The following is a 21,285-nucleotide window of genomic DNA, read 5'->3' on the forward strand; positions in this document are numbered from 1 at the left end:
AATAAATAATAACGAGGAGCCTTAATCCGCCTCCTGTGATCTTTACACATTATGAAGACGCGGGGAACTTCTTACTCTTTATTTGTTTAGTTTTTTTTTTTCAAACAGCATAAAACCGAACTTATTTGCATTTTTTTAAGTTAAAGACACAAAACGAAGGCGCGTCTAGAACTTGTGAAAGCAGCGTCTTCAGTACTGGCAGGAGTGGTGGGGACCGCATGGCCGATGGCCGGACGTCTTGGTGGCTTTGCTGCCCCGACGGATGTTCTCCACCTCCCGATGTGCAGCCATCACGATCCGACTGGAGAGACCCAGACGCCACGTTACACAGAGATCATGAGGTCCTGCTCTTCCACAGATGGAGATCGTTTTACAACCACTACTCCGCATCTACTCTGCTGCTACTATGTTACATTACACTACAATTCATAGCAGTACGCTACCTCCCTCCACTAACACGTAACCTGCAACATACACGCTGCATCTACTCTGCTGCTACTACGTTACGTTATACTACAATTTACACCAGTACGCTACCTCCCTCCACTAACACGTAACCTGCAACATACACGCTGCATCTACTCTGCTGCTACTACGTTACGTTATACTACAATTTACACCAGTACGCTACCTCACTCCACCAACACGTAACCTATAACATACACGCTGCATCTACTCTGCTGCTACTATGTTACATTACACTACAATTCATAGCAGTACGCTACCTCCCTCCACTAACACGTAACCTGCAACATACACGCTGCATCTACTCTGCTGCTACTACGTTACGTTATACTACAATTTACACCAGTACGCTACCCTCACTCCACTAACACGTAACCTGCAACATACACGCTGCATCTACTCTGCTGCTACTACATTACACTACAATTCATAGCAGTACGTTACCTCCCTCCACTAACATGTAACCTGCAACATACACACTGCATCTACTCTGCTGCTACTACGTTACGTTATACTACAATTTACACCAGTACGCTACCTCCCTCCACTAACACGTAACCTGCAACATACACGCTGCATCTACTCTGCTGCTACTACGTTACGTTATACTACAATTTACACCAGTACGCTACCTCACTCCACCAACACGTAACCTATAACATACACGCTGCATCTACTCTGCTGCTACTATGTTACATTACACTACAATTCATAGCAGTACGCTACCTCCCTCCACTAACACGTAACCTGCAACATACACGCTGCATCTACTCTGCTGCTACTACGTTACGTTATACTACAATTTACACCAGTACGCTACCTCACTCCACTAACACGTAACCTGCAACATACACGCTGCATCTACTCTGCTGCTACTACATTACACTACAATTCATAGCAGTACGTTACCTCCCTCCACTAACACGTAACCTGCAACATACACACTGCATCTACTCTGCTGCTACTACGTTACGTTATACTACAATTTACACCAGTACGCTACCTCACTCCACTAACACGTAACCTGCAACATACACACTGCATCTACTCTGCTGCTACTACGTTACGTTATACTACAATTTACACCAGTACGCTACCTCCCTCCACTAACACGTAACCTGCAACATACACGCTGCATCTACTCTGCTGCTACTACGTTACGTTATACTACAATTTACACCAGTACGCTACCTCACTCCACTAACACGTAACCTATAACATACACGCTGCATCTACTCTGCTGCTACTACGTTATACTACAATTTACACCAGTACGCTACCTCACTCAACTCGCACGTAACCTGCAACATACACACTGCATCTACTCTGCTGCTACTACGTTACGTTATACTACAATTTACACCAGTACGCTACCTCACTCCACTAACACGTAACCTATAACATACACGCTGCATCTACTCTGCTGCTACTACGTTATACTACAATTTACACCAGTACGCTACCTCACTCAACTCGCACGTAACCTGCAACATACACACTGCATTTACTCTGCTGTTACTACGTTACATTATACAATTCATACAAGTACCACACTCCTGTACAGATTTGTATTTTATACGTATTTACTTTGCGCCATATGTATCGTCTTTTGGTGTTACAACCTTTTAGGTCTGATCCACATCAAATTGATTTTCTCTAAAACGGGTTTTCGGTTTCTAAAACTCTGCGTCCACACGGAGATGCAGGTGACGGTCCAAACGCTGTCTTAACCCCCTCCACAAGACTGCTCTCGAGTCTTGTTTTTAAGTCTAGTTTTGTTCTGTTGTGGGAATCACCTGCTTCCGCATTCCGAGGGTGTCCCCGGTGAGTTACTTGAAACGAATACGTCAGCACTTTCACCAAAAAAAAAAAGCCACTCTGCCGTCCACACGGAAACGCGGAAAAGAAAAATTCACCCTGGAACCTGTTTCAGAACATAACCGTTCTGGGTCCCCTGAAACGCCGTCTCCGTGTGGACGCAAGGTCAGATATTTTACCGTTTCCGTGTGGACGGGCGTTAATCATGTATTCTTTATTATGGCATTTTACACTCGGGGGTGATGGGCAGGACCTCGATCTCGTTGTACTGTTGCACTAAGTCTTTAAACTCAAGCTTTAATAGGAGATCAGAGTCTGTTTCTAAACACACAACGCTGTAGCTAAGTCTGCATTTGGTCCACATTAGCCATGTTGCTAGCAGCTTTGATCAACAGTGGCTTTGCTTTGACTGGTTTGTACTTTTCTGTATTTGTGTGGATTGTTACATAGCGACATAGAGTCTACGGTGACTAATTGAGCACGAAAGGTTCTAATTGTGATGTCCTTCCAGAGGTTCTCACTTGAGGGAAGACAGCTCCCTGATCAGCCCGCACACCAACTGAGTGCCGTCCTCCAGATCAGCAGGGCATTCTGGGATACGGTGCTCCTTCAGCTCGCTTTAAAAAACGTAAAATCACAATCAGTTTTCAAATCCTTGGCAGCGTGTACCAAAACACACATTTACTGATGGCACCTACGTCACTGTGATGAGTTGGGAGTCAGAGATGGAGGTGAAGGACACTGGATGGAAATCCTCAGGCTCAGGGGTCGTCACCCCAGGGTCACGACCTTCTGCTGGAGACTGAGCAATAAGTGAAGTGATTGTCACTTTTGATACACAGCAGCACAGCACACGGTGCACACAGCCAAACTTGTCCTATGCATTTAACCCATCACCCTGAGGGAGCAGTGGGCAGCCATGACAGGCGCCCGGGGAGCAGTGTGTGGGGACGGTGCTTTGCTCAGTGGCAACTTGGCACCTGATTACGGGGCCTCTTCCTTAACCGCTAGACCACCAGCTGCCCAAATAGGGGGGCTGCATAAGGTGCCATAAAAATATCAAGACAGAACTGAATTCTGACGTAAAATAAGGCCCTGGAATAACGAGCAATAAAATGAAAAAAGCAACCAGAATAACGGATTATAAAAAGCTCTTCACCATAACACTCACAGTGGAATCGTCCTCCAGGATTTGTGGTGGATCTCTAGCTTCCCTATCACTGTCTGGTTCTGAGGTGGTTCCCCAAGTCATCTTCTCTGCCTCATCTCTGTCCTCAAACTGCTTGGTTTTGATGGTTATTTCTGTGGCCAATGAACCTGGTTCGGTTTGCGTCTCAGGGGGTGTTTTCTGAACATCTGCACTGTTCTCTACCAGGGTGTTGGTAGGAGGGAACACTTGCTGATCTTCTAGGTTCTTGTGCTCTGAACAGACTCCCTCCAGCTGCTCCACCTCCGCCAGCTCAGGATCCAGGATCTGAGCCGAGATCGCCTTGTCTCTCTGCTCGGTACTGTTCCAGGCGGTCTCGAAGGAAGAGTCTGAGGAGCACGACATCACGGTACCATCAGAACCCGGGCGGATTTTCCTCTCCCTCTCTCCCAGGCCACACATGCCCATTCTCCTCCTCGCTTTCTTCCTGGACTCCATCAGATCTGGCTGCTCCTCCCTGGGCTCTTCCTCACGTGAACAGAGTGCTTGCGACTCCGGGTACAGTTCAGGCAACGGAGGACGTCCAGTTCCCTCCGACACACTTTCACGTTCCTTTTCTTCTGCCCAGTCATGCGTGTTGGTGACCAGTTGCTGGCCATGACTGCTTCCTGGGTTTTTGGAGGCCGATCTCAGCTCATTGCTTGAGGCGTCAGTGGCATCTGGCAACGAGTTCATCGGCACCAAAAATGGACTACGCGTCTCTGCAGCGATGCTTCCTGCGCTCGGGTCGTCTATTTCCTGAGGAACAGAAATGCGTTTAATTTTCGAGTACCGGCACAGATAAAAGCCAAGTGATGAGAATTAAGAGTAAAACTAGTTTTGGACACCTGCATGTTGGAGTGTGGCGAGGCCGACTCGGCTCCTGGGGATTTGCGTTTTGTTGACCGCAGAGTTCTTTGCTGTGGCGCCCTGAAGCCTGGACACGAAACGGTTATATAACTATTCTTGACAAGTTAGGCTTTATCGGGGCTCTCAGTTTCGTAACTCAAAATCTATGGAAACCCAACGAGAATTGCTGGTGTCTTCCTCTTGTAAGTCGCTTTGGATAAAAGCTTCTGTCAAGTAAAGTAACAGCAACACTAATTCCCTGTACATTTCCCACTTGGGGGGACTAATAAAGGGTCACCTTCTCCTCAGTATCCAACGTACCCGCAGACCTTGCCCACTTTCTGGTCATTTTCAATCCCGAAACCACCGGATTTCCTTTTTGTCTGAAGTCTGTAAATAAAAAGACATCTTCTGGTTGTCGCATTCACTCCCATTGAATAGATAAAGAGTGTTAATGATATTTCAGCATCTCTAAACTGCACGTGTGTAAGGGACTGGCCGCCGGCTAGTTAACTAAGCTAAAGCTAAACTAGTCTAGGCCTACAACAAATACAGAGAAAGAACGAGAGAAACGCATCGTGTGTAAAACTAACATGCTACCATGAACTGGCTTCGAAAAGCAAGTTTACATTTTTACTGTGAATGTAAAAACTTGTATTTTATCTCGCTGCCGAAACGCAGAATCCGCGGCTTCCGTCAGAAATATAACACAAAACCCGAACAACATTTGGCTTGTTTACCCCCCGTTGCATTTCTTAAATTATCATGACGTAAAAAGTTTATATTTTTATTCGCACATATGTTAAATGTGACCTTTTTATTCGGTATTTTATCGTGTGTGTGTGTGTGTGTGTGTGTGTATTTTTTATTCACACGTCGCGAGCAGGTGTGCAGTTGCCCCTGGTGACGCCGGGCTGCGCCGGAAGTGACGCGCCCTCTTCCGGGTACGAGGCAGGATTTGGCGGCGCTGTTTTTTCCGTCAGCACGCAGGTAGCCGCCTGCCTGCTCGTCCACCGGACGGCCAGCTCGCCCTCCTCTTCGGACGCCGACGCGGACCCGGAGCTCGGCGACGCAGAGCGGAAGCCGCGGTGCGGCCCGTCCCAGCCGCGGCGCGGCGAGGCGGGTTCGAAACTCCGGGCAGGCAAGTGAAGAACCTGGCGGCCGAGTTATACCTGCAGTGGAAAAGCACCTTTAAATCGTTTGATGTAGTAGGATGAACCGCTTAAATATTATTTTGATGATGATGGCGTTTTTTCTTCTTTGCTGGTGATTAGCGTATATGTATAGGGGCTGATCTTGACCTTTGACCCTCTGTTGCAGTTTCAGGTGCGTTTTTTTTTTTTTTTAAGACCATGAACCGCAGTAAGAACCCCCCACCCCGGGGTCAAGGGGCAGCCCGGGCCAAGCAGGTATGAGTCGGCCAGGAGGTCAGCCAGAAGGCCGATGTGGTGCTGGTTTCCTCTAAATCGTGTCATTCCCACCGTCCAGATGGGCCTCCTGTTGGACCTGGACCCCGATGGTGGCCTGGATTCTGCTGGAAATGAGGAGGAGCTGGAGGCGGAGCTGTTGGCCCTGATTGGCGGAGGAGGCGAGAAGCGTTCCCCGGCCAACAAGGCAGGCAGAGGTCAGAGACGACCGACAACGGGCTCGGCCGCATTCCTCCTTTCACGTCGGCCTGTCAGGTTTTGTGACTATGGAAGGATCTCGTTACCACGCTTCTACCATGAAATTAAATGAAAGTGATTGATTGTCACAGAAGTACCGCGTGGTCGTACTGAGGACGTGATGACCAGTAAACTACAGAAACTTACGCCAAGCCTGTGTAGGAGATGTACCACTTACTACCATCGTGTCCCCGAGTGTCTCCAGGGGGGGACCGTCCCTGTAACTACTGACCATAAGGCGCTCTGGATGGAGCAGCAACATTTTAATGGTGGAGTTGGCGCGTGGCTCCGGTGGCTGAGTGGTGACGTTGCCACTTGGCGTCTAGTCGTATTTCCCCACGTGGGTCTCTGGAGGGCGTCATGTCTCCTGGGAGACTAGAATTAGAACAGAAAACCGGCATCACAGCACAAAATAACGTAATTTAAAAAAAAGATTATACATGGAAAACTCACACGTTATTCATACGGTGTAAAGTAGCGATTAAAATGGTATAAATAACAAAATAGAACCCGTATTAAACCTAAAAATGTTTGAAACAGTGATGTGGTGACTGAAGTGCGTGAAGCGGCGATGTCCCTGTTGTAGGAGGGGGCGTGTCCTGTCAGGCGCTCTGGATGAGGGCGGAAATGTCGTTAACCACGTCCGCTTCCCTTTAATCCAGCCGCTTTGCCGATGGAGGACATTGAGCGCATGGCCGCCCTGTGCATGAAAGACCTTGATGAGGAGGACGGAGGTGATGAAGGCCTGGAGGACGACGCAGACCTTCTGGTAAGCTGGAGTCTTTTTCGCTTGTGTGCTTTGACCAGTTCCACCTAACCCGGTTCCACTTGGTTCCGTTTTTATTGGCTTCGGCATTTGCAGCATTGTCTCCATTTCATGCTTCTGTTCTCCAAACCCAGGCAGAGTTGGATGAGGTGCTGGCGGGTGATGGTGAGGGACGGGTCCACAGGGCCCTTCCTGTGGCCCCCCATATCACTTCCTCTTCTCCTGCCGGAGCAGGCGGGCTCGAGTCGCGTCTGCTGGAGCGCGTTGACATGTACCAGACGGCCATTTCCAACGCCACGGCTGCGGGCGAGTCCAGCAAGGCCAGGCGCTACGACCGCGGCCTCAAGGTGAGAGAGAGATGACCATGAAGAAGAAGTCTTATCCAGAGGGCCTTACAATCATGAGACAGTGAACTCTCAACTCACTGCCACAACACTTTCATTTCGCTGTATTTGCACACTTAATAACGTGCAGATGTCTTTATCTGGTCTTGTCTTCAACATCCTGATCATAAACCTGTTATTACCGTCTTCTCAACTCTCACTATACTGTAACAGCACATGCTCACCTGTGACCTCCGTTCCTCTCCCGTCCTCTCCTGTCTTCTCTTGTGTTCTCTTGTCCTCTCCCGTCCTCTCTTGTCTTCCCCTGACCTCCCCTGTCCTCTCCTGACCTCCCCTGTCCTCTCCTGACCTCTATTGTAGTTCGTATTAGTACCCATTTACTTTTTTTTTCCTCCTCTATCCACCTAAGTTTTAATTTATTTGTACCTTCTGGATTTATATCCCTTGAACCATGAATGCAGCATGGGGGTCTTGGACACGCCGTATACTGTCTGGATATGGTAGCATCTTGAATTTGTTCACCGTGGGGTTTGAACCTGGGACTTTGTGGCCTGCTGTTGGCTAGTAATAACTTTACAACGGTGCGGTATCGTCAGCTTTTTAGGGGTTTTGATTTCAACCGTTTGGGTTTTAGACCCTGCAGTCCATGCTTTCCACCGTCAGAAAAGGCAAACCCATCAACGAGGAGGACATCCCACCCCCCGTCGCCGTGGGTGGGGCAAAACAGGCTCCCGCCCCCCAGGCTCAGCCCATCAGAGAGCAGGAGGAGCCTCCGGCCTACACCCCTACCGCCGACGAGACGCCGTCCAAACCCCAACTTCCACCGGCCCCTCAGAGAAACCGCGTCCTCACACCGGACACGCCCGTAATATCTCCCGTCACGCCCGTTCAGGCCAACGCACATCACTCAGGTACATTCGCACACACGTTATAAATGTGACGATTCATCTAAAATCTGTGTGTTTATGGAGCGGATGTGAAAAAAGCACAAATCCAGTATGACAAATCACAGTTCAACAAAGTGCTTGTCTTTTGTAAACCATTTACATTTCCAGCGTTTATCCAGAGCGAATCACAATCAGTAGTGACAGGGACAGTCCCCCCCTGGAGACACTCAGGGTTAAGTGTCCTGCTCAGGGACACAATGGTAGTAAGTGGGGTTTGAACCTGGGTCTTCTGGTTAATAGTAAGTAGTTACAGGGACAGTCCCCCCCTGGAGACACTCAGGGTTAAGTGTCCTGCTCAGGGACACAATGGTAGTAAGTGGGGTTTGAACCTGGGTCTTCTGGTTAATAGTAAGTAGTTACAGGGACAGTCCCCCCCTGGAGACACTCAGGGTTAAGTGTCCTGCTCAGGGACACAATGGTAGTAAGTGGGGTTTGAACCTGGGTCTTCTGGTTAATAGTAAGTAGTTACAGGGACAGTCCCCCCCTGGAGACACTCAGGGTTAAGTGTCCTGCTCAGGGACACAATGGTAGTAAGTGGGGTTTGAACCTGGGTCTTCTGGTTAATAGTAAGTAGTTACAGGGACAGTCCCCCCCTGGAGACACTCAGGGTTAAGTGTCCTGCTCAGGGACACAATGGTAGTACGTGGGGTTTGAACCTGGGTCTTCTGGTTCTGTGTTACCTACTAGGCTACTACCACCCTTATTTACATGTAAATAATATGTGCGTTTCATGCTAATAATTATTTCACAATTTTACACAATCTTCCTTTTGTAAAATTATAAAACGTATCAAATATACATTGGGGAGACCTGGAATAACAAAAAAAACCAGTGCCCACTTGTATAATGAAGTGGAACCACGTTTTAAATCAGCTGACCAGTTTGCTGACCAGCGGAGTTTTATCTTTTTTTTTTTTTTTAATCTGTAATTTTGCGTTTAGAAATGAAAAGTAAACGGGCCGTTGCGTTGTAGAACGAGCAAATGATGTGTCTGTGTCTGCTGCGGGCAGAGCTGGAGATCCTGGTCACGACCCGACAGCGGCAGTACAAACAGGCCGCCGTTCGGGCCAAGAAGTCTGGGGAAACGGACCTCGCCGTGCAACACCTCCTGGTCGTCAAGGTAACTGCGCACGCACACACTCACACACACACACACTCACTCCACATTAACTCTAACATTGTAACTCTATTCCTTGAATTCCCTCTTGGTCAGAAACTGGGCTCGGTGGTGGAGGCCCTGGACCGAGGCGAGCCGGTGGACGTCGGCGCTCTACCTCCCCCTCCTGGTCAGTGGGGGGCGTTACCGCCCGCGGGCGCTCGCCGGGCCCTCTTCTCTTTACAGCCGAACTGAGTTTCCCTGTTCTTCTCCAGGTGATCCTGTGGTGAGTAGAGCCGGTCCTCAACCCGCACCCGCCCCGTCGCCCACCGCGGCGCCCCCTGTGGCCGAAGCTGGTAAGTGCCCGAATCTGCCGGCGCGTTGCGTCCGCGTCGATATCAGAGATGCTGTCTGTATCTCCCAGCCCCTCGTAGCTTAGAAGAAGCCCTGCAGCAGCGGATGGACAAGTACAGAGCTGTGGCGGAGGGATCCAAGACCAAAGGAGACGACCGCAAGTTTCGCATGCACCAGCGAATCGTCAAGGTGACCCGAAACGCCCGCACCTTGTAACCTATAAACACAAGTGGGGTGGTGGTGGCCTAGCGGGTAACACACTCGCCTATGGACCAGAAGACCCGGGTTCAAACCCCACTTACTACCATCGTGTCCCTGAGCAAGACACTAAACCCTGAGTGTCTCCAGGGGGGGGACTGTCCCTGTAACTACTTACTATGAACCAGAAGACCCAGGTTAAAACCCCACTTACTACCATCGTGTCCCTGAGCAAGACACTTAACCCTGAGTGTCTCCAGGGGGGACTGTCCCTGTAACTACTGATCGGGATCTGCTGTTTGATGTTTTTCAGCAATACCAAGACGCCATCAGGGCTCACAAGGCCGGTCGCCCGGTCAACCTGGCGGAGCTTCCTGTGCCCCCAGGTGAACACGGCTCCGCCCCTGTGTTGTGTGTATGGTACGGATCATCACGGAAGTCTTTCTTGTAAGATTTTAATAATCACATTTCTTCTTCTTTCTAGGCTGCCCACCTCTCCAGGGATCCGAGAGCGGTGAGCAGAACTTTGCGGGGATTCTGGATACAGCCATGAAATTAGCCAATCAGGACGCAGATGCCGAGGAGGACAGTCCTGACGAGGACGCAGCAAAGGTGCCACAAGCACACAACTCTACTGGGCAAAATATGGGCATAGATCTGTGCCAGTAGAAACTATAATCGAATTGCGTATATTTTAATCTGAATTAAACAAACTGAATCTGAACGTATTATATTGCATCTGAATTCCAATGAAATTGAAGCTGCATTTTTACTTCCCTAAAAATGTAACTCAGATTCTCTTCTCCAAATTCAGTTTTCACAATTTCAGTTTTTTCGCGACGCACAATTCGGGTCCTTGAGAACTTTACACCGTTACTACCACAACACACTACATGGGAGGACCTGGGTTATATTCATGACTTTTTGTCCTGTTCAATTTAATGAAACCGTATCAGGTAGAATTAAGTTCTGATGTCAGACTGGTGACTAATCGAGCAGAAACAGACCCCTTTCTGGGGACAGTGGTGGCCTAGTGGTTAAGGAAGTTGCCACTGAGCAAAGCACCGTCCCCACACACTGCTCCCCGGGCGCCTGTCATGGCCGCCCACTGCTCACTCAGGGTGATGGTTAAATGCAGAGGACACATTAGTTTGAGATGAATTTTTGCGGAATCCTGATTCAATTGGATACGTCCAGATTCAGTTTGTGCAATTCAGATCTAAATATGTTGAATTCGATTTCAGTTTCTGCCTCGGAGTCGGAAGCCTGTGGCTTGTGTCTGAAGATGATTTCGTGTCCTGTAATCCTGATGCATGCTGGTGGCTTCGGTTCTATGCACCTTCATCAGAAGATGCTCCGCTCGGTGTCTCGGTGGCGGTAGCTGTTGTGTCCGCGGTCGTGTGGACCGTTGTTTGTGTGTTTGTCGTGTGATTTTTTTTAACGGTTGCTTTTCTCCAGCCTGCGGTGAAAGCTGCTGCTGCTCAGAAGCCCCGAGCCCCTGCGGCTCCTGCCGCCAGTCCTCCTGGTGGGAACTCCACCGCCACCACTCCGGGGACCAAACTTGGCCCTAAAGGTTCGGGGTTTTTTTTTTTTTTATAACTTCTTGGTGTCCGGTACGGCGTGTGTGCTGACGGCGTCTCTTCCCGACATCGCGTCCCGTAGCCCAGCAGCAGCTGGACTTCCTGGAGAAGCGCCGGCAGCAGTTCGTCAAGGCGGCTCTGCGCTCCAAACAGATGAAGGACATGCAGGGCGCGGCCCAGCACCTCCGAAACGCCAAGGGCCTGGACACCATGATCACGGCAGCCAAGGGCGGCCTTCCTGTAGACATCTCGAAGGTCAGCGGGTATCACGCCCACGCGCACGCAGGTCGTTCGTCAAAAGTGCGGCCGTATAAATAAGCCGTTGCGTAATTTGTGCTCGATGTCGGATTTAGGCTGTAAGAGGAAGCCGGGGGCGGGGTGTAAGCATGCCAACGACGTGAGGAAAGTTTCATTAGCTCCAGAACTTGGGCAACTGTTAAAAATCCCGGCCTCATCAAGTCAAGTCAAGTCAAGTCAACTTTATTGTCAATTCTGCCACATGTACAGGACATGCAGAGAATTGAAATTACGTTACTCTCTGACCCATACAAGTAACATTAAATACAAAAACAGTAACAGTAACATTGAATACAGAGTATAAATACGCACAATATACAATTTTAAAAACACCATATACAAAAACACCATATACGTTATGTTTCAGGCTGCAACTCATTTTAATTACCCGTTAATTCATTAAGTCTTTTTTTTTTTTTTTTTTGATTAATCGTAGAATCAGATTAAAAAAATAAAAATTGTCATTGTCACTGTCCGAATTCATAACACTCTTAATCTGCCCCAAATTACGACGATGAGGGATTCCCGATCTGTCTACACACTTTTTCTAATATTTGGGGGCGACTTCAATTGCCGGCTTGATCCCCACTTGGACCGCTCTTCTTCTGCAGTTTGTGCTCCTCCTAGACCGGCTACGGTTATTTGATCTTTTATGAAAGAATCTGCTGTTTCTGATGTCTGCCGCTTCTTTAGTCCTACTAAACGTGAAATACTTTTTTTTTTTTTTTTTCCCCTCAAGTTCACCAGACTTTTACACATTGATCCTTTCTTGGTGGATAGTAGATTACTCGCATCTACATAACACTGTAAATATGATTAATACATTTTATTACACTAGAACACCGTGGCGACTTAATACTCTGCTTCTTTTGAACGAAGAGTTTAACAAGTTCCTTTCACGACAGATTGACTCACTTGTTCCACGTTGCCTTATGCCAAGAATAGGGTTTTTAAAACTTCGCAGAATTTGGGCGCAGTTTAAACGTTTCTTTGGGTTACAAACTTCTTCCACCTACGCACTGCTGGCTGCAAAGCAGCAGTTCCCTCCATCTTTGGTTGGTCAAAAGCTGGCCTTCACGGTTCTAAAGACCTATACATAGACAACGTTTTTGCCTCTTTCTCACATAATAATGACAAACTGGAAATCCTCTAAACCTCCCAGCCAAACTGGAAAGGATAAGACGTTCATTTCGGGGTTCCCTTAAGACATTTAATTTGGGGTCCTTTTCTCGATCTGGTGAAGTGTAAGAATTTCCTTTCTGTTCCTGGGAGATACAGTTCATGTCTCTTTTCATGATGCTTGCCACCATGTATAAATTGCTATAATAATCCATAAATGGTGTTGGTCAAATTTTTTGGTTTTCTTAAAATTTTTTTCTGCTTTATATCAGTGACCGTAGCCCAATCCCACCTTCACCCAGTTCGCTCTCTCTCTCTGCAGGTGCCCAGTGCTCCGGTGAGCGAGGAAGACTACTCCCTGTCCCGCTCGCGGGCATCGCCTCTCTCGCCACGCGCCTCGGAGCAGTACTCCCAGCTCATGGATCTTCTCAAGAAGCAGCACGAGGTCCGTTACGCCCCTACTACATCCGGAATCCCACAATTCCATGCTCTCAACGTTGGGATTATCCTGAATCGGCAGTCCAAAACTAGACATGTGACCCCCTTATTACCATGAAATGTGGAAGTTTGTGTGTGATATGCATATATTTTATTTACGATAAATGATTGCCTTACAGTCAGCAGAGACAGGGACAGTCAACAATAACATTTATTTCTTATAAGGGGCTTTGACAGTTGACACCCCCCACACTTGAACCTTCAGCACACAAGGAAAAGAAAGGAAGAAACGTTGGGAAGGAGTGATACAGAGAGGGACCCCCTTCTAGGGTAGAGTGAGCCTGCAAATGAAGGGTTTGTGATTGTCCAATAAGACAAAATGTCCTACAGTTGTAGAGGTGGAGAAGTGCAAAGTGTAGTACAGACTATCTGTCCATGTTTGGAGGTGCTGGACAGGGCAGAGTAGGTTTTAGTCCAGTGTCATGGTGGACATTACATGTCCATTATGATGCTACTGGTTCATTTGAAACTCCCTGAAGTTTAGTTGTTATGGTGGTGGCTGTGGTGACCCTCTGGTTCGTTTATCAGTTTCCTCCTGGAATTTACCAGGATTTATCTGCTGGTCTCTTCACTGGGGTCTGCTAGTAGTCTGTACGCTTGATTCTGTGTCTCTGAGAGAACAAACAGAAGCAGCAGCAGATGGTGGCACTGTACGACTGATACTGAAATATGTAGTTATGGTGGTATATTGGTGCTACAGTGGCCCGGTACCCTAACTAGGACAGCCTAACTATGGAGAATTTAACACTGTCTGTGTCTAACAGGGGGACTGTGTGATAAAGTGGACTTAATAATTGACGCTGTGTCTGGGACTTTAACAGTTTAGATTTAAACACTGAGACTGAGTCTGAGTCCCGGACACTGACAGGCAAGCCGTTCCACAACTGCGGAGCTCTATAGGAGAAGGATCTGCTCCCAGCTGTGACCTTCTGTACTTTGGGTACCAGTAGTGACCCCGCACCCGTTGATCACAGGGGTCTTAAAGAACTAAAAGTTCACTCAGGGACTGCAGGGTGAGACCATTTACAGCTTTATTGGTGAAAAGTAGGAAGAGTCCCCTCCTGGAGACACTCAGGGTTCAGTGTCCTGCTCAGGGACACAATGGTAGTAAGTGGGGTTTGAACCTGGGTCTTCTGGTTCATAGGCGGGCATCTCACCCACTAGGCTACCACCACCCTGATTTAGAACACTATGTAATTATATTGATTATTACAGCTCATCAATACCAGATTGGAGGCCCGTTTTCCGTTCTCTACTTTACTTTCGTCTTCTGTTCCCGTCTCTCACGCTGCAGAAGTGCCTTAACTACTCACAGCAGTTCACTCACATGGGCAACGTGGCCGAGACCGCCAGGTGGGGAGCTCTATCTACATCACTGTAGATCTGCATCTCTCTCTCTCTCACACACACACACACACACACACACACTCAGAGGATGGCATTAACTATGGTGTGTGTGTGTGTAGGTTTGAGAAGCTGGCCGAGGAGTGTATGAAGGATATCGAGCTGTTGAAGAAGGCTCACGCTAAAGGATGTGCCACGCCCAAGTACCACACAGAAGAGCGCACCTTCAACACAGTCAGGTGAGCGTTGGAGGAGGTCCCACCTTCAGAACATCTCTGTGTGTGTGTGTGTGTGTTACGGGGGTCGGCCCTCAAGCCGCCGGAAAATGTCGCTGTTATGGGGCATTCTGGTCCATAGTTACCCCACTAGGCCACTACCACAATTAAAAAGCAGAATTAAAAGCAGTTTTTCCCCCATTTCACTTACTGTTATTTTGCTGTATTTTTTAAAGGATGAACTCCAATCTCACGGCCAACGACCTGCAGTTGATAATTGTGAAGGGCGTTAACCTACCTGCACCGGCAGGTAAGTGTGTGTGTGTGTGTGTGTGTGTGTGTGTGTGTGTGTGTGTTATTCCTGTTATTTTCTTTATTTATCAGACGCTTTTATCCAAAGCAATTTACAAGAGGATGACACCAGCAATTCTCATTCGATTTCTATAGATTTTGAGTTACAAAATTAAGAGCCCCGATAAGGCCGAACTTGTCAGGAATAGAGCATGCTGGGAATTGTTAAGTGCTGGATGAATTTTTTTTTGTGAGTGTGTGTGTTAGTGTTGGACTCATCTGAAATACTTTTTGAATAAGTGGGTTTTCAGCTGCTTCTTAAAGGTGGTGGTAGTCTCATCTAGTCGAATGGAGCAGGACAAGTTGTCCCACCAGCCAGGGACAACAAAGGAGAACAGAGTCGTTTGGGATCGGAGACCCTGTGAAGAGGGAATTTTCAGTCTCGTTTCGTTTGCAGATCTGAGAGGCCTTGCAGGAGTGTAGCTGGCTAGTAGTGTGTTAGTGTAAGAATTATTTCCGAGTAGGACTTTTTTTGGGGAAAAAGTCATATTGCGATTATTGAGATCAATATTGCGATATGCGATTGCGATATGATAAATGGCACTTGCTTGTATATCAATGAAAAGTCGCATACAAATTACTAATAGTGAAATGTTTAATTTCAAAGTGAAGCATACAAACTACTTATAACAACTTGAAATGCCCTGTGCTTTCAAAATACAATATTCTACAAAATTAAATAATCACTAAAAACTCTTTACTTTACTGTCGAACGACAAACCCTGGTAAGGCTGAACAACTGTTTTGATTATATTTGGCCATTATAAAATCCCGTATTATAGTTCTTACGTTTAACCAAAACGTTGTTTGGAGGCTGACTTGAACACAGGGATGCATAGCTTTGCTAGCTTAGCTAAGGTTAAGATTTGTAAACTGAGGTGAATTTCTTTAGGAAACCTTCAAAGTTTGAAAAAAGTTAACTAAACAGCTAAGAACTGTGTAAATAGTTAATGCCTACGTTTAGCCAAAACGTTGTTTGCAGGCTGACTTGAACATAGGAATGTATAGCTTCGCTAGCTTAGCCTAGCTTAGCTAAGGTTAAGACTTATAAAACGGGATTTTATAATGGTCAAATATATTCAAAACAATTGTCCAGCCTTACCTATGAAATGTAATCCCCCGGGATCTGGTTTGGAGCGTACAGCGGTTTGTACAGCCCCAAGCAGCACAAGAGTGAGGCATTTTTATACACTTCTCTCCATAGACATGTATATGCTTCACGCCACAGCAGAGCCTCTCGCAATATGGCGGCGACGTTGACGTACGATGCAGCACGTCATGTGACGTCGACCCACGAGTCATGTGACCAAACACGTCACATCCGACTGAAGTGAGACTTCAGTCAGCTCGCAAACTTTGAGAGAATGGATAGGATATGTTGCCGATCCAATCCATGTACTAATCATTTAAATCGCAGCTTTTTGCGATCATGTAATCGCACAGACTGACATTGCGATTACGATTGCGATTAGATTAATTGTGCAGCACTATTTCTGAGGTTTGAATGTGTTCTTTCCATTAGGATGTTCACCCGGCGACCTGGATGCCAGCGTACGTTTCGAGTTTCCGTTCCCCAGTGCGGTACGTCACGCTCAATTCACGACTGTGGAGCTCTGGAGACGTGGGGGTCAGAGCTGCTCCTTGAATCTGTGCGTGTGTGTTTCTCCAGGAAGAAGCTCAGAGGGACAAAACGAGCACCGTTAAAAACACCAACTGTCCAGGTACGTAATCTCCACGTTGCGAGAAACCGCAGACAGACGGCATGATGGGAAAAAAAACCCACTCGGCCTCTCCTGTTCCCCGGTTCTCAGAGTTTAAGGAGCAGTTCAAGCTGAGCATCAACAGGACCCATCGCAGCTTCAAACGCGTGGTCCAGTCCAAAGGCATCAAGTTTGAAGTGATACATAAAGGGTGAGGCGACGAGTCCACAGCCCTACCAGCGCCCGCGCGGTGCGGTGATTTAAACGTGTGTGTGTGTGTGTGTGTGTGTTGCAGCGGTCTTTTTAAAACCGACAAGGTGGTCGGAACGGCGCAGCTGAAACTGGAAGCTCTGGACAACCAGTGTGAGATCAGGGACATTATAGACGTGAGTTACAACATCCCGGCGTGCTGACGTCACATTCAGCCTGTAGTAAAGCGTGTGTGTGCGTGTGTGTGTGTGTAGGTGCTGGACGGACGGAGGCCCACCGGTGGGAAGCTGGAGGTGCGCGTGAAGGTCCGTGAGCCGCTGTGCGGGGTGCAGCTGCAGCCGGTCACGGAGAAGTGGCTGGTGCTCGACCCGGTCGGCCTCAGCCCCCCCGGGCGAGAGAGAGGCGGGGTAAATGGACGCTGTGGAGAGAGAGAAAGAGAGAGTGTGTGTGGTGAAATAAATTCCGAACACTAATTTTGATTGTCTTCAAGGGTCCTTCGCCCAAATCCAAACCCAGGAGTGATCATCACAGCACACATCCGTCCAGGTAACTGGGGGACTGGGACGTGGCGCTTTCATTTGGTTTCCAAATCGGTGAATTTATCCGTATGAACCCGGTCTTCGACCCAGCGCTGTTGGTAATCCAGCGTCCCACTGGCGATGGTAATCCAGTATTAAACCGCCACTGGGAGGGTCCATCCCGTGTCGGATCTTATCCAGGATGGAGCCTTCAGTGTCCATCCGGCATCACGTCCTCTCTGTGTAAGCCGTTGTCCCCGGACCGGTCTCTTCCAAGTACTTTGAAGTGGAGTGATTGTCACATGTGATGCACAGCAGCACAGCACATGGTGCACACAGTGATATTTGTCCTCTGTATTTAACCATCGCCCTTGGTGAGCAGTGGGCACCATGACAGGCGCCCGGGGAGCAGTGTGTGGGGACGGTGCTTTGCTCAGTGGCACCTCGGCAGATCGGGATTCGAACCTTCGACTGAGTCATGATAAAGTAGAGGCAGGACGCAAAACTGGTAGTAAGTGCAACCCCACTTACTACCATTTTTTTGCTAGAACAAATACAACGTGGGTTGTGGGTGCAGAGCGTGTCGCACCGGGCTCCCCTGAAGAACCAATATGCAAATATTGCAAACATAACCAAGTATTACACTTTTATGTCTTTAACATAAAATATGTGTAACAGGTAGGGTGAAGGTGTGCAAATGTGTGAATTCAATATATAAGATATAAAAAAAAAGAGCAGAGATTTTGTGCAAAGAACACAGAGTACTTGGAAGAGATCGGTCCAGGGACAACGGGTTACATCTACATCTTCATAACCGGCGTGAAACGGTGGTGCAGTAAATCTGTTCTGCTTTCAGTCCCTCCCCCCAGTTCAAGCTCCACAGCTTCAGTCTCCTCAACTATGATAAAGAACGTCTGGAGCGGAAGGTTGGTGGAGGAGAACAGAATTTCGATTGGTCACAGTGTGTGAGATATTTCGTGGAACATCTTATGTGCCTCCTCAGCTCGGAGAACTCCGGAAGAACCGGCGGGAGCCTCCCTCCGACCTGCTGGGGCAGCATAAAGAGGTCTGTCAGCGGCTGCAGTGGCAGAAGGCTTACCTGGAGAGGGCGTCGCCCACCGTCCTGGCAGGTAACTGCTCGAAAAAACGAGCCCGGAACGAGAAAAAAAAGTGCCGACTCTCCTCTCTTCGTCCGGCAGAGTACGAACACGTCCTGCAGAGGTTCGTTCAGGGCCTCTCCGACTCGGTGAAGAAATTCTCCAGCCAGGGCAACAGGGTGAGTTTGTGCGGTGCTCCCTCCACGATGCTCCTCCTCCCTTTATTGCCTTTAAATGCAGTGAGTGGAACAACGGTGGCCTAGCGGTTAAGGAAGCGGCCCTGTATTCAGAAGGTTGCCGGTTCGAATCCCGAGGCACCGCCACTGAGGCACCGTCCCCACACACTGCTCCATGGGCGCCTGTCATGGTGCCCACTGCTCACTCAGGGTGATGGTTAAATACAGAGGACACATTTCACTGTGTGCACCGTGTGATTGTCATTGTGAGCAACATTGCTGAGAAAGGTGCTGCCATTGTTGTCTGGGTGGGAACGGGGAGAAGGCCTTTCAGCACAGCACACGGTGACACGAGGAAATGTGTCCTCCGTATTTAACTATCACCCTTGGTGAGCAGTGGGCACCCATGACAGGCGCCGGGGTGACCGTGTCACTTCAGGCCTCAGTCCAGCATGACGGCAGTAATGGTGTCCAGGCTTTCTACCTTTTGGGGGTACAGGAGCACGCCTACAGACAAGCGAGAGGTGCTCCGTGTTCTAATAAGGGTGGTAGTGGCCGAAAAGTCCCACATTCAAAACCCCACCATTGTGTCCCCGAGCAGGTTGCTTCACCCCGAGTGTGTCTGGGGGGGGGACTGTCCCTGATAAATGCTGTATATGTTTGTTGCAGGACGCAGCTAAAGATGCTCTGGGGAGGATGAGGATGGTCGAGCAGGAGGTACGACGCCGTCCAAGGTCCATCTTGAGTCACGTGCAGCGGTCACCTGTCCAACGAGACCTTCTCTCTGTTTCAGATCGATTCGTTAAAGAGAAGACTGGTGTGAGAAGATGCCTGAGTGTGCACACACACACACACACACACGTAATGAAGATCTAAAGCGCTGGGCACCTTCCTCATTCAGCACTCCCTTTTTAATTGACCCTTCCTCCCTCCGTCCTCCGCGTCTCGGCTTCACTTCCTGTACGAGGTGGCGGGGATCTGTAATCCCGGCTCTCGGATCCTGGTAATCTGTCTGCGCAGGGTCTTTGCGGCGCGCGGAGACGAATAATCCCGGAACGATAGGCGGCCCATAATCGGGGATTTGCCATGCCGTACGAGGCTCCGTTCCGGATCGCCGTTTTTCAACACCAACATACTTATTTGTTCCCTGTGGAGTGTGTGTATAGGACTGTAGTTTGGTAACGTCTTCCCCGCTCCAGGCTGCTTCCGCCGGGACTGTAGAGTACGGCACGTTTTCAGGCCTCTTGGGCTTTTTTTGGCATCATGGAGGAACGCAATCACAGATCCGTTAATATTATTATGTTATTATTCCAGTTCCGCTGTCATTCATTATCGCTCCATTTCCTTTAACCTCGACGCGTCTCTGCATCCAAGCTGAGGACCAACTGTGTCACGGTTGCCGACGTACGGTGCACGAAGGGCTATATTAAAATGCCGGGGCGCTGAGAAAGGCGCCGCCATTGTCGTCCGCGTGGGAACGGGGAGAAGGCCTTTCACTGCCCGGTCCCAGCCCGGAGAAGAATGGCCCGCGTCCCCCGTCCCCCCCGGCTCCATTGTCCGGTCGCCATCCTCGCCCTCCGCTTATGCTAATCCCCGCCGCGGCGAATGGGGGACGCGGAGCCCGGGGGGGGGGCGACGACAAAAGAACAAAGGCTGACTGGCCCGAGGCCTCCACCCCGCCGGGCCGAGTTCTCCTGGTCTGGGAGGGCCGGGCCCTACCTGGTGAGCCACCGGCCCGTTCTACCTGTAACATGTGCAGAGAAGAAAAAAAAGGACCCGACACGAGACTGTAGTGCAGGAATGTCGGGGAACCTCCAAATTCCCCCAGAACACCCCTGAACGGACACAAATATGAGGTGGTTGGGTTTGTGTGTGTTTTTTTTTTTTGCTGGCATTAATAAACTGGGTATGAAACTACACTGTGAATTTTATTCTGTGTGCAAAACATATTTTTACTAAACAATTCTGTGGTAATAAAATAAAATGTGCATTTCCAGCCCTTATCCAGAGCGACTTAGTCAGTAGTTACAGGGACGGTCCCCCCCTGGAGACACTCAGGGTTACGTGTCTTGCTCAGGGACACGATGGTAGTAAGTGGGGTTTGAACCTGGGTCTTCTGGTTCATAGTAAGTAGTTACAGGGACAGTCCCCCCCTGGAGACACTCAGGGTTACGTGTCTTGCTCAGGGACACGATGGTAGTAAGTGGGGTTTGAACCTGGGTCTTCTGGTTCATAGTAAGTAGTTACAGGGACAGTCCCCACCTGGAGACACTCAGGGTTACGTGTCTTGCTCAGGGACACGATGGTAGTAAGTGGGACTTCTGGTTCACCCACCAGGTAAATGTAAAACTAGACATCTGCTGTATTGAAGAGAGAGAGCTGGTCCAACAAGGTTCAATTCTAATTTCGTTACTTCTTCATATATTCGGTCCAATTTCCTGTCGAATTCGACACGTTTCGTAACCGCGACGAGACACGAACAATAACAGGCGG

The 21,285-nt window shown here is 48.8% G+C and overlaps 2 protein-coding genes across 3 annotated transcripts; one reads left to right on the forward strand and one right to left on the reverse strand.

Annotated features, from left to right (window-relative positions):
• Positions 1–183: 183 nt before the first annotated feature.
• Positions 184–5,444, reverse strand: LOC114785771 (uncharacterized). The gene is made up of 7 exons (XM_028972352.1): positions 5,194–5,444; positions 4,640–4,708; positions 4,318–4,406; positions 3,455–4,228; positions 2,982–3,085; positions 2,805–2,900; positions 184–301 (listed from the first exon to the last, which is right to left on the reverse strand). Exons 2-7 carry the CDS (start codon positions 4,665–4,667, stop codon positions 190–192), a joined length of 1,203 nt encoding a protein of 400 aa, XP_028828185.1. The 5' UTR covers positions 4,668–4,708; positions 5,194–5,444; the 3' UTR covers positions 184–189.
• cc2d1a (coiled-coil and C2 domain containing 1A) lies at positions 5,268–20,672 on the forward strand. Of its 2 annotated transcripts, none has more exons than XM_028972073.1 (29): positions 5,268–5,459; positions 5,639–5,727; positions 5,807–5,942; positions 6,645–6,751; positions 6,883–7,095; positions 7,727–8,003; positions 9,050–9,159; positions 9,253–9,325; positions 9,411–9,491; positions 9,560–9,678; positions 10,001–10,073; positions 10,172–10,299; positions 11,146–11,260; positions 11,350–11,522; positions 13,006–13,128; positions 14,476–14,534; positions 14,648–14,764; positions 14,977–15,050; positions 16,614–16,672; positions 16,761–16,812; positions 16,903–17,002; positions 17,087–17,177; positions 17,256–17,408; positions 17,492–17,547; positions 18,376–18,445; positions 18,523–18,649; positions 18,719–18,795; positions 19,462–19,509; positions 19,586–20,672. In XM_028972073.1, exons 2-29 carry the CDS (start codon positions 5,671–5,673, stop codon positions 19,613–19,615), a joined length of 2,898 nt encoding a protein of 965 aa, XP_028827906.1. In that variant the 5' UTR covers positions 5,268–5,459; positions 5,639–5,670; the 3' UTR covers positions 19,616–20,672. The 2 variants fall into 2 exon arrangements, with proteins under 2 accessions (XP_028827906.1, XP_028827905.1); XM_028972072.1 differs by having other exon boundaries at positions 5,668–5,727.
• Positions 20,673–21,285: the final 613 nt, after the last annotated feature.

The sequence above is a fragment of the Denticeps clupeoides genome, chromosome 3, assembly GCF_900700375.1.
Source record: "Denticeps clupeoides chromosome 3, fDenClu1.1, whole genome shotgun sequence".
Lineage (NCBI taxonomy): Eukaryota > Metazoa > Chordata > Actinopteri > Clupeiformes > Denticipitidae > Denticeps > Denticeps clupeoides.